General features: G+C 43.8%; 1 protein-coding gene across 1 annotated transcript in view; it reads left to right on the top strand.

Moving 5' to 3' along the window:
- Window positions 1–12,738, top strand: part of LOC6734351 (irregular chiasm C-roughest protein) — a 119,757-nt gene that overhangs the window by 102,314 nt on the left and 4,705 nt on the right. Inside the window, exons 9-10 of the mRNA XM_016167998.3 lie at window positions 1,989–2,117; window positions 2,508–2,708. Of these exons, the coding sequence (XP_016027426.1) occupies window positions 1,989–2,117; window positions 2,508–2,708 (330 nt within the window). The remainder of the gene's footprint in view (window positions 1–1,988; window positions 2,118–2,507; window positions 2,709–12,738) is intronic.

Raw genomic sequence — 12,738 nt, forward strand, 5'->3', positions numbered from 1 at the left:
TTCTCCCCATCTTCTCAAGGACCTTTCTCTCTCAATCTCCTTCAGTGTCGCCATATGGGCGGTACTCGATGCCCATTTGTTTGCCCTTGTTTATTTGTTTTCCTTTGCTTCTTTTTCCCCCCCAAAAAAATGGAAGTGGGCGGGCGCTTTTATGAATGGCCATTCAGTAAAATATGCGTGAAACAAGTGCCTAAATTATGAATGCGAGCGTGTGTGTGGAAAAACTTGGGAAAAATATTGAAAGAGTTCCATTTGCTGGGGCGGCGAAGGGAGTCGATTTCTAAGCCGAGTACATCGAGAGTGGGAGCGTCTAAGTGTTTCATTTAATAATGCTCCTTTGACAGTCTGCACCCATACTTTTGCTTACTCTTTTGTCATCTGTATAAAAGGATGTTCTAGGACACTTTCACTGCAAAAAATGAATTAATAATAGCAATAAATTAAAATGTAAATCTTTTATTTGTCTGCCACTAATATCCCAGATATGCTTTAAGTTAATGGTAAATTTTTAGGAATTTTTCCCTGCCGCTCAACCAGCGTTATAGATACTTTTCTTATCGTTTCGCCGGAAAACACGCCTGCAGCTTTGGCCAAATGACAAATGTCTGTCAGTTGAGTCGAGACGAGCTGAGCTCATTAGACATTTTCGCTGGGTTTTCGGGGCGGAGTACAGAGAGGGCTCTTATTTCAGTCACCAGAATACGAGTACCAGGACTCGTACTGCCCGATCCCCTGCTCGCCATTGAAGTTGTCAATTCGAGCGACGTCGCCTTTGTCCGCCTTTGTGTTTGGCAATAAAAAATTTTATAACTACGTGATTTTGACTAAGTAACACGCCCTTCGTCCTGCGAGGGGAGGACTTTTGCCATTGTCAGCAATAAAATCCCCGCTCGTGGAGGGTTGATTGACATGCGACGAAGGGTCTCTGCAGGCGAAAGGAGCTTACAATTAATTGTCTCTCACTCACTCACCAACTCGCTCTCGAAAAGGGTCCTTGGAAAATCTCAGTTCTCAGTCGCGCAACTTTGGGGTTTCGCCTTCGATTAGTGCGGCTCGCCCGGTAATTAGTAGTTTCAGTTGATTGTGCGGCTCACTTTTGGGTCTGCTAATTTGCCGCTTGCCCCGAGGAGCATTTTGAGGCGAAATTCCCTGGGTTTCTCGCCCAGAGCCCCCGCCATTGTGCCCAACGTCGCTTTTTTCTTCTCCACCAGGTCGCCCCACTTGGCAACTTATTGTTATGATATCCGGTGGCAGACAAAGGACACGCTGCTACCTGGCCGCATACTTTTGGGCACATGTCAGGGCAAATTGTTATTTATACGGTAATATGAATAGCGTCATAAAGTACGCCTCACAAAGGACGCCCTGAAATTTAAAGCCATCTTGCAGGCAAGGAAAGTGGAAAATATGCGAGTGTGTGCTCCACCCCGTCTTGGAAATTAGAATGGAGCATCGTTATGGCTTCTGTTTCCCCCTCCACAAAAGGAGGGGTACCACAATCCTCCACCCGCCGGAAACGAGCATAAAATATATGTATTTATGAATTTGCGGCAAAGAAGATTGCAGCTCAGGCAATTTTCCAGCTAGCTGAGCAGCGATTTTCACTCTTAGTTGCCGTCAAAACGGAAGTGACAACTCATTGCGGAGTGACTCAGGTGTTCGCAGCGCGTCAGCAATTTGTTGCTGCCTCTGTCATTGAAATATTGTCACATTTGACAATTGCCAACAGCCCTCGGATTTGCACGGCCACAAAATTACCACAAATTCATGAAAAATTCAAGGATTTTTTTCACTTTAAGGGTGTTTTTCTCTGTCAAGAAAAGTAACAAATAATGGTAATAATTTTATAAATACCTTGGCTCTTGTAAAATGCATAACTGCTCACTTGACCACTTTTGTTTTCCGTGTACTATATACTTAGGCCACATGTGGTCCGGAGTTTGCAGCCCTAACTGACGGCTTCTGCTTTGCGTTCTTTATCTTTGCAGTTGATTCGGTGGATGTGACCTCCGAGCCGGATGATCAGGATGTTTCCGTGGCAGCTGCCTCGCACAATCCCAACAAGGGCCAGCTGGAAGTGCAGCTGGGCGGAGCGGTAACCCTGCAGTGTCCTCAAGGTAAGCGTAAGCCGGATGGCCAACTACCCAACTTCTGTTGGCCAAAAACTTCAAAGGAAGTGGGCGTCGCAAAAACTGCCGAATTCGTGGCCCATTTAGAATGACAAATGCGTCTGGACTGTAATTACATTTTACATTTTACTTTCGTTCGATCGAAACGACGAGTCCGCGGCCTTTTGTGCGCCTCTTCATTAATTAGCGCAATTGGAAATTAATTATGCGTGCAATTTACTTTGCTCACTTTTCGGCCAAATGGCGAGCATAGACAAATGGCTCGACGTCTGTGGCAGTGACGCATCAATTAAAGAAATTAAAACTTGCGTGTCGAGTTCCTTGGAAGTCAATTAATTAAATCATGCCCCCGGCTTTCATGTCCGTCCCTCGTTCTAGGCTCCCTGGGCTGCTGGTCGCACTTGGATCCCATTTCGGCCCGGTTACGTGGCCTTGGCTACGGCAGCAGCCAGCCCACCGGCCAGTTCTCGCTCAAGGACGTTATGTACCAGGATGCGGGCATGTACAAGTGTGTGGGCCAGTCGCCCACCAACAAGAAGAAGCTGGAGGTCCTGCAGAGCGTCACGGTCTCCGTAAAGGGTGAGTGAACTTATAGATGCTACTGCCTAAACTTTAAGACGCGGCTGATTAAATTGTAAGCTTTAAGCGTAGATAAAAGGAAGTTTAATAATTTGATAATCGATTATTATTAAGTATCTACACATCTACGAATTATTTAAATACAAGTCCGTAAAGTGTGTGAAGTAATTGGTTTGGGAATTAGTATACTTTGTGGTCACCTGAGAGTTAGTCACACTTCGCTATGATATACCCCTTTAACCCCGCAGCCCAATCGATGAATCAGAAGTTGTAGAAGCACCAGAAAATTGGGTGTGGCCCAGTTTCCACAGACTTTTTGTTGGGGGTGGTGCTGATGGGTGGTTTTTCCGAATGGGTGGCTGCTCAGGTGACAGCGAGGAGTTAAAAACATTAAAAACTTTGACAGCAGTTTCGGGACACGGCAGAGCCAGGGAAAACAAATGAAAAGTTTTATTTTCTTGCTGTCAGAAGTTCGACATTTTACTTTGCATGTGATTTTCCCCAACGATTTCGCTCTTTTCCCCCACTTTCCCCAGTGTCTTCCAGTCTCCCCGGCCATTTCTGTGCTTTTGCTCAGCTCCTTTATAGTCGGGCTTATCGTTCGCTCTCTTGTCGCATTGACACTTGTCAAAATCTTTGCCTGGGCGTGTGGAAAACGACGCATGATTGATGACATTGCGAAAGGCAATTCCAATCAGCTTGCGCACTTCCTTCAGTCTCTTGCCAGCCTTGCCGGTTTTATTAAGTATACGACACGAGTGCAGGGGAATTTGAAAGAAAAATTGGAAATCATGCTGCCGGAAATTAAGGAAAATGCGTTAGCTTTGACTTCGCACCACCTCCACTTGTCTACTCCGCCCCAGCAAAGCGCATTAAGTTGTCTTGAGGCAAAAGCCAAGTGGACATTGAGACAATAAAACTTGCCAAGTGGTCGGAAGGGGGGTGGGAGGGGGGCAAAGGAGGTAGGTTGGGTCTGCCAGGAGCAGGATGAGTTGAGGACCTGGCTTACCCTCGAGTGCAATCCAAACATGAAACAGCTCAGCTCCACACAGTGGCTCCCAGATCTCCGGACGAGCGAAGCCAAGCAATCAAACAATGTCCTTGCTCCTCGAGAACGGAGAGCCAAGAACCCAGAAGTGGGTGGTGGGTGGTGGATGTTCGGTCGGTGGGCGGTGGGGATGTCGGTGTTCTACACGAAATGGAGACACTTATAATGCTCCCGCATGCAATTTCAAGGTAAGACAGTTTGTCATTAAAACTGCGAAATTGAGTGCTAGATAAACAAAATACCAGGCAGCCAGGCAGGTGGAAAACTGGGGTGAAATGGTAGGTACTCCGGGTTGGGAAAAGCGTCGCAGCTAACACTTAACGCAAATAAACAACCGAGCGGAGTGGGCAGGTGAATGGGTTTGCCCGTTTTGTGGGAGGAAGCGTGAAATAGTCATATTTATCAAGTGGCAGACGGCAAAAGGATTCCCAGGCTTCCAGTCAAAGTCGACAGGATAATGGAGAAACCCAACGAGAAATAGAGAGAGGGGGCCTTGAATGCAGAAAAATTGAAGAGACAGAGGAGCCATACAATAGATTAAATTCAGAGCCCAGCAGCAAAGAGCGAAGAAAATACTCCTCAGTTAGGAGTTGTGTGTAAGTGTGTGTGTGTGTGCCAGGATACCATGAGATGCTTTAGTTACTTCCACTATTTGTGTTTGCTTGTAAAATTAAACAAAATACGAAGACCAACTCCAGAAAAGTTGTCCTCGACTGTCTGCAAAGTTTCGCAATTCTTTCAAAAGAAAAGAGCACCGAAAAAATGTGTATCTCGATTGTCATTTATGATGTTCACTGGTCAAAGTTATACTTTCGGTCATAACATCTACATCGTACTCATTTTACAAGTTAGACGTTTTTTAAGTACTTATGGGTGTGGAAATAAAATGGAATATGCCTGATATTAATATTATTTGTTTATATTTAATCTACGATACAAAGCTGCTTTTAGGACATGGCAAACTTTTAATGTTTACATTAAGATACAATTCCTTATTTCATCTGAAAATCTTTACATTTCTTAGATACTGTCAGAAGGAACTATTATTATAATAATTTCTAACAATTTACAGAGAAGCTAATAGTGTATTCCTTTTTTTGAAGTGCAAAATCTGCAGCAGTTGCAAATTTCTTTCAATGCAGCAAAGCGAGAGGAAATATCGGAGGGCCATTGAGTTTCATTTGAAGCATCCAAGGAATAACGATAGAACCTCATAATCGCTCCTCAAACCGTGAGCTGCACTGATTACCTGTCCGTAATTACCAAGTCAAATGGAGAAGGCCAAAAAGCGATGACAAAGGGATTACTATGGCCTCAATCATTTGCTTCGTTGACATTTTTGATTAGTCCGAGCGGAAGGATGATGGTGGGCTGGCCGGGCTGTTCAGATTGTCTGTGGGGAATCTTCATTATGCATATGAAAGTTTTGTGGCCCCTTTGTTTCCTGGCCTCTCGTAATGAACTCGTGACTTAAAATTGCAGCCCGTGTTGCCTTCACGCTTCGTTTAAGCCAAGAAAAGAAGCTGGTAGCTGCTGGTGGGCGGAAATTATGCAACAAATAAGCAAAGGAGCTGCTGCCGCTGCACCTACTTGCATATGCAGCTACTTGAGGAGCGGGCTGTGAGTAAAATAAATGTGCATATGAATTTTGAAGAAAGCCAAAGGATTCGCGGCGGCCCCAATGCAAAGTGCACTTACTTACCAACACCAACGCGCGCCAGGAGTATCTGTGTGCGCCCAAATTTATGCTTGTGTTAAAGTTTAGTGCGTGTGCTGGGCAAAAAGTTTTGCAGCAAGAACTTGAGCAACAGCAGCTGCAAAAATGTTCAGCACTCACACAAATTAAATAACAATTTTCCCTCACAATTTCGCCATCTTTTTCTGGTTTCTTTTTGCCCTCGTTCGCTGTCGTTAACTTTATGTGGGCGTGTTCTTGTTGACAGTGTGTTAGTGTGTGCGTATGTGTGTGTGTGTGTGTGTGTGCTGGGGCAAGCTATGCATATGTTAACTGGCAGTTGGCAAAAGTAGCTCAGTAGTAGACTCTGCCATCTAGCCAGCGCAATTTTAAGTAATTTAAACAAATGCAGCGAAAAGTTGTGGCAAAGTAGATTTTAATAAGAAATATCCATAAATGGACTTAAAGCAAAAGGAAGCGGAAATGCAGTTGTAACTTTTGAAAGCTTGCTAGCAATTTAAACTGATACTTGGAGTTACATTCTAACTAAGCCTTTAGGTTTACAATATCATTTGGAAAAGTGGGTAAAATTTTGAAATTATAGTCATTTGTCTTGCATACTTTCACAAATTAAATGAAAATCCTTACGATTGTGTGCTCCTTCCCACTGCTTAGTTACATCAAGATCCATCCATTTTGTCACCTCCTTATCCCCATATCGCATTCCCAACCACCCTCCTAATGATTATTTGCGGAATTTTCATTACGAGCGCAGGGATCCAAGGAACCACGATGACTGAAGTACAATGAGAGCCAGGTTCGGCCTGTTTTAATAAAAGCTTTTCCACGCATATTCCACTCTTAATTTAGACCAAGAAACGCGGGCCAACTCATCGCGACTCCCCTCAAGCGATACGAGAACATAAATATTGCTTTATGTCCTGGCACACTCGAATCGCCCCTGCCCTCCGAACCTCTCCCCACAACCACCCCCCATTTCTGGCCATTCCATTCTTGGCCCTGTTTTATGCATGCTAATTTGTAATATGCATGTTGCTCGCTTTTGATCAACGCATGAGGAGGAAATATTTTCGCATTTTTCCATTTTCCATGCGTAATTTTTCTTCTTGGCAAATTTGCTTTCGGAATTTGCCGCGTTTGCCAGCAAATATTGCTTTGTTTCTACTCATTAGGTTTGGAGTTCTTGGCAATTTTTATTCTCATTTTTTTTTTTTCATTTTTGTTGCAGGCCCTTTTCATAAAATATGCGAAAGAATTTTTTGCGCCCCCTTCGCTTTTCATTTGTGCCTCATTTAAATGGCAATTTACTGCGCCCTGCGACGAAGACTTTAAAGGCAGCCGGAATTTTCACAGCAGCTGCGCTAAATTGCATGTTAAATGCTTCTAGCTCCTCCCCACCCCCCACCGCCGAAATAAGAAAATACAAAACGATCTTGAGCATTAGATAAACGTTTTCGAAATGAATTTGCCAGGGGGGTTGAAATGAATTAAAAACTTCAAAGTCTTCGCATCGGCAGACCCAGGGGAATCTCACTCAGATTGGTAAATAGTTTAACCACTGTCTGAAAAATACTTTGAAGTACGATTTGGGATTTGGAAATAATTTGATTTCAGTCCGGCAATTTGCTGGAAAAGCCCTCACTTCGATTTCCAATTGATTTGCTGGGTAAATATATCCAACTTTTCCTAATTATAAGCAGCCCGAATGTCTCAGTTTCCTGCTCACCAAAGGCGAGGGATGTGCATTCGAAATAGTTTTCCCTGAAAAGCCAAAGAAAAACATTTGCCCGAATGCAATTTTGGAACTTTTCCCCACTCATTACATTCGTCCTTGCGCCATGTTGTCAACAGTTTTGTGTCCTTTTCGGTGTGTTGTCTTTTGCACAGAGCGCACTCAAGCATTAATTTTTACGCTTCAATTTTCCTACAAAACACACACATCCATCCACACACACACAGTCGCACACAGTTGGAGCTAAAAAATTGTTGACTAAATTATAATTTTGCATATGTGTGTTGCCGGCTCTTTTCCAATTTCTGTGTGCGGGGGGTGGCTGTCTGGAGTCGTTAGTTAAAATATGAAGTCAGAAACTTGTCATCAAAAACACCCCGGAAAGCTAAAAAATGTCTGCCAAGGCAGCATGCAAAAACTTTTCAGACAGTTGCAGAAATCATTTTTGGCCATTTGCAGAAGCGTGAGCGAGCGAGATAGACAAAGGGCGAGCGGGATGGCATTATCAGATATGCCCATTTCGGTCATTTCCGGTTAGATATGTCCCTCTTATAAGCCCGTTTATAATTATAATTTAAATTTTGTTTCGATTTTTATTTTATTTCTTTGATTTGTAATAGAACTTCTGACATAATTAGCATATTTAGAACATGTTCAAGATATTATAAAACAGCAAGTCTTTCTGGTGAATAAGACAGCTTGTATAAACTTAATAATAGATTGTAGATTTTTAAAATTTATGTTCAGTTTAAAGAATTTCTACTCTAATTAGATATTATTTAGTTGAAAATGTCTTTCCCTTGTTTCTCTTAGATTTATTGTCCTTTTTGTAATTGGTAGTTGCCAGCACTGATGTGTAACTTTTGTGGGGTTTTCGTGCTGTCTCCAGCTGCAGCGGAAATGAGCTGAAAAAAGTTGTGCAAATAGACGCCACCAGACGTCGCAATGTCGCCAGTGGACCAGTCGACCAGTCGAGCACCACCCACTTGCAGTCACCCCACCGAAATCCACCGGATGCGAGCAGTAAAACAATCTGACAGCCTTGTGTGTGACCTTTCAGGGGACAAAATCGAGACTAATTCCCGCCACTTGACCAATTCGCACTTGGCCTGTAAAAATATTAGCAAAATGCAGTTGATTTCCGCACTTGAGCATGCAAATTCCGCGCCACAAGACGTCGAGTGGTGCCAGCAGGAGGAGATTGGCTGTTTTGTTTGGTTTGGAGTGGGTTGGGTTGGGATGGGATGTCAACCCCTTTCGGGAACACCAGCCACCAATTGTGCCCAGCGGCAGCCGCATTCGCTGGTTTTGCACCAAACTAATAAGTGGGCTGCTGAGAGGCAGCTGAGTTCGAGTTTCAGTTGCTCTACAACGATGCCAACCCCCCACGAACTGCCCTCCAGTGGATTGGGATTGGGATTGCAGTCTTAATGGGCTGAGCAGACAGTTGGATTTAAATGCCTCATTACAGCTGTTGAAAGAAGTGCGAGTGTGTGTATGGTGTATGGCCCCATCCGGATTTCAAAGGATAATGAGCTGTCCACGCGTGTTTTTTTTTGGGGGGCCGGTCAATGTCCCTGGTATTATAACTGAAATGCATATTTTAATTGCATTTCACTGGGCAGGAAGTGCATATAAAAATGTCGGACATTGTGCGCAGCGTGCAAAGTAATTAAACGCCGTCGCCACAAAGCTAATAAAAATGTCAAATGTCAGGCGATAAAGCATAGGCCTGCCAGACTCATACACCCACACACACACACACCCATTTGGGGGCGGGGGGCGTGTCTGGTTGGCATTCGCCATAACCGCAAACATTGCCACCGTACGCCGCACTGGACACGCAATTTTATCAGGCGCCTACGTAAATAACCGAGCGAATCTGAGAGGTCCTGGCGCCAGGTGCGGTTGGTTTTCCAGGAGGGCAGAGACCCCAGCAGCACCCTGGGGTCCCTTAACCCCCCAATCCCTTAACCTTTGACCACCAGATACTGGGAACTCTCCGATTGACAATCGGAAATGAACGTCCAATTGCCAAAACCCAACTCACTAGTTGGAATTTTCGAAATATGTTGGAGGACTTTCAGCAAAAGGGACATAATTTGGCCTAAAAGCTTGCAGACTAGAAAAAGCACTTGACTGCACATTTTCCGAAACTGAATATAGTTTTTCATTAGGTCTAGCACAAAATGTAGGTAGTTTTGCATTTGTGACCTGGAAATGCAGCAATCCTTTTTGAATTTCATAAAGATGATGAGCCAATTTTCTAGTATTACCACTCGCATTTAGTAAATGCATAAGTCGTATATCTCCAGTGACAACTTAATAATCTATATATTTTTTGTGCACTAATATTTGCAGACACTAGCATTTAGCACAATTTGCGCATATCAAGCCTAAATGAACGTTCGATTCCATTAAACTTTGCCATTCCTCAGACTTCACTTTCATCTTGTTCAACCATAATTCTGTGTGTTTACCAACATCACTTAAAAGTTTTCTGACATCTCACTTTCACGGCCCAACGTCGGCAAACAAAAATGCAAAAATTTATTAAATTTACAAGTGGCAGGTAGCCTGGAAAATAGAGCGGGCCGATAGAAAGTGGGCGGTGCAGTTCTGGTAACTCGCAACTTGGCAACCTGCAGGACAGAGTCGGGCCAAAAACCGAAAACTTTAAGTGGCACATGTGAAGCGATTTTTGGCAACTTGTGCAATTTGCAATAGCTGCAGGGGGCAGGGAAGGGGATGTTGAAGGGGAAGGGTAGGGGGGAGGAGAGGCGGACTGTCTCAAATTGGGTTGCTGTTTCATGCGAAGTCGAGGCTGTTCATCCAAAGTTCGGTTCTATGCGCACACACGTCTCTACGTATTTGGCAAACTTTGCCGGTCCCGGCCAAAAGTATCTACGTATCTACGTATCCGTGTATCTGCAAGTTGCAATCTTGCTGCCAGGCAAAAGTTGCCAACCAGCCACTCATTTGATATTGAAAGTGAAAGAGCATATTTAAATACGTAAACTACGATGGGGCTAGAGGGGATCCAACCCCATCTCATTCAGCTTTACATGGTAGCTTAATTTGTGTTGACAACATTGCCAGCCATAGAAGCGCGCTTTGTAAATTTTCAAGATTTGGGTTACAGATATTTACACGAGTGTGTGGATGGATGAGCACACACTGGGTCTGAATGGGTACTGGGAAAAAAGATAACCCTGGCATAACCAGAGCTGCACTTTACCTCCACCATATATCAATCTCTGTGTAGATCTCGGTCCGGCCAGGTCCTTTCGCCACTTAGAGGTCATCGCAGCATCAAAGTTTGTTTGGTCACTCTTAATGGCCCAGTTCTCCTCTTTTGGCTTTTCAGACCAGTGTAGTTGTCCCCGAGCAATTGACTTTGAAGTCGACATACTTGAAGGGATTTCAATTAGGAAAAGTAAAGTATATTATAGGTGTATGGGTGTTCTCAAACCCATAAGCGTGCTTATTCCTACACGGCGAGAATTTAGGCTACAATTGAAGCTAAATAATTTCTTTTTTTAAACGTAGGACTTATAAATGATGAAGGTACTTAAAGCCTTGTAAAACATCATGGCTTTAAACAAAGTGTAGTAAATCAGACGCATCAGATACTTTTACACTTCCTAAGAATATAGACTCTTTTTTTTTCTCTGTCCAAGCAAGTAGATTCCATTGAAAATCCCCATGCCACCAGTGTTTCTTAAGATCACCCAGAAAAACGCGTGCTTCGACTCTGAAATCCGAGGGAAACCACAGGATTACTTGGCAAAGTTTGCCAACCTTTTGGCTAAATACAAGCGACACGGCTCTTTTGCCCAGTGCCCTCATTAATTTTTGAGCAGCTTTAGGCCGGGCCCTAAAAGTTGCCAAACTTAAGATAAATGCCGAGAAGCCTTGGACCCGGCCGAAAGTCGCATCCTTCACTGGGTTAACTTGTCATCGCGGTGATCAATAATTCAGCAACCACCTCGTCGACAATAAATTCAATTAAAAGCGCCCAAAGGTGCGCCCCGTGCAATTGGAAAATTGGCCATTGGCAAGTGACAAATGGCAAACTAAAAGCAGGACCAACTCGCTAATCCCTCCTTGATTGCTCAGCCCGGTCACGTAATTTCAATTTGAGCCTCGGCCCTCGGATTGTTTTGTTTTTTTCAACGCCCAGTGATTTCAATGATTTTCAGTACACAACGAGCCGGGGCAGTTGGTAATTTTATTTGCAGCTTTTTGCATTAAGTGCACACAATGTTTATTAATTATTCAGCAGCAGAGCAGTGAACGAACCACTGGCTTCCCTGCCTTCCTGCCACCCCAGTCCGCCATGGACTGCCCCCCGACCAGTTTCAGTGGCCGTGCTGTTGCTCCTCGGGCAACCATTGCATAATTGAATATTATGATTGTTATTTTCACTTGCTGCCTGTCGGATTGCTGTTATCTTAGCACTCGTCCTCTTCCCATGGAGCTCTGCATACCTAATACCATTTGCCGGACTCTGGGCCGGAATTTAAGGCGGAGTCGGAGGAGTTGGAGGATTCGGAGCAGTCCTGGCCTCCAGGGGCATGTTTGGCAAGCTGTTTAGGTCTTCTGGCGCCGCTCACCTGTAATTGCCGGCTCTAATCTGAGCCGTTATGCCATTTCTTTGGCATTTTGGCACTTACAACTGCCCATTTAAATAATACCCAGAGCGAAAGCCATAGAATCAGAAGCATTATTTGCAGAGACTTTTAATTTAAAATTATATGAAGTACAAGTCATGGTTGTTATATAGAGAATGGTGCTAATAACGTAGTAAATAGTAAGCGTATGAAAGTATTGCATATCTTTAAACACCTTCGTCAGTGATGACTCTATGCGATTTTTGACACTCCCTTTGAAAAAACATTGAGCACACAACTCACATTTATGAATTTTATTTGTATATATTAGCTTATTCCCCCATTTGGAAGCCACTTTTCGGAATAAATTCCCTTTGTGCGTTTGAGACCATTTAAAAGTGTTGCCAAATTTGGCTGGCTTAATGTAATTACACGTTGCGTTGGTCCATTGCCCGAAGAGTTGCTTTGGCGGTTCCGTTCCTCTTTCCATTCCTTGTTGGCCCAATGAAATTTGCATGTTTTTGCCCACTTTCGGGCACTAGACAACTTTTCCTGCCAGCATTTACAGCTGCAACAGCTGAAAATAAATATTTAAACAATAACAGCAACTTTGCATGTTCTACAATTGTTGCAACAACAATGGCCATGCAAAAGGGGAGCGGGCGCAGCGAAGTCCTGCAGTCCAAAATAATAAAGTTTTACGGCTGAAAATTACTCAATTCCCGTTGCCCGAAAAAGCTAACTTAATTTTTCGTAGTTGCCTTTTGTGCGAAAACTTTGCAAAGAGGTGAGGCAACAACAACTGCAACATCGTGGGGGGGGGGGAAACGTTTTACAACACTTTGGTTGAGGAGTGGTAGCTGCTTTTTGGAGCTCAGGACTTCACTCCATTGATTGCGCGTCGCTGAAAGCTGTTGTCCTTCTTTTTCCCCATCATTTTG

This window comes from Drosophila simulans, chromosome 2R (genome assembly GCF_016746395.2).
Source record: "Drosophila simulans strain w501 chromosome 2R, Prin_Dsim_3.1, whole genome shotgun sequence".
In the NCBI taxonomy this organism is placed as follows: domain Eukaryota; kingdom Metazoa; phylum Arthropoda; class Insecta; order Diptera; family Drosophilidae; genus Drosophila; species Drosophila simulans.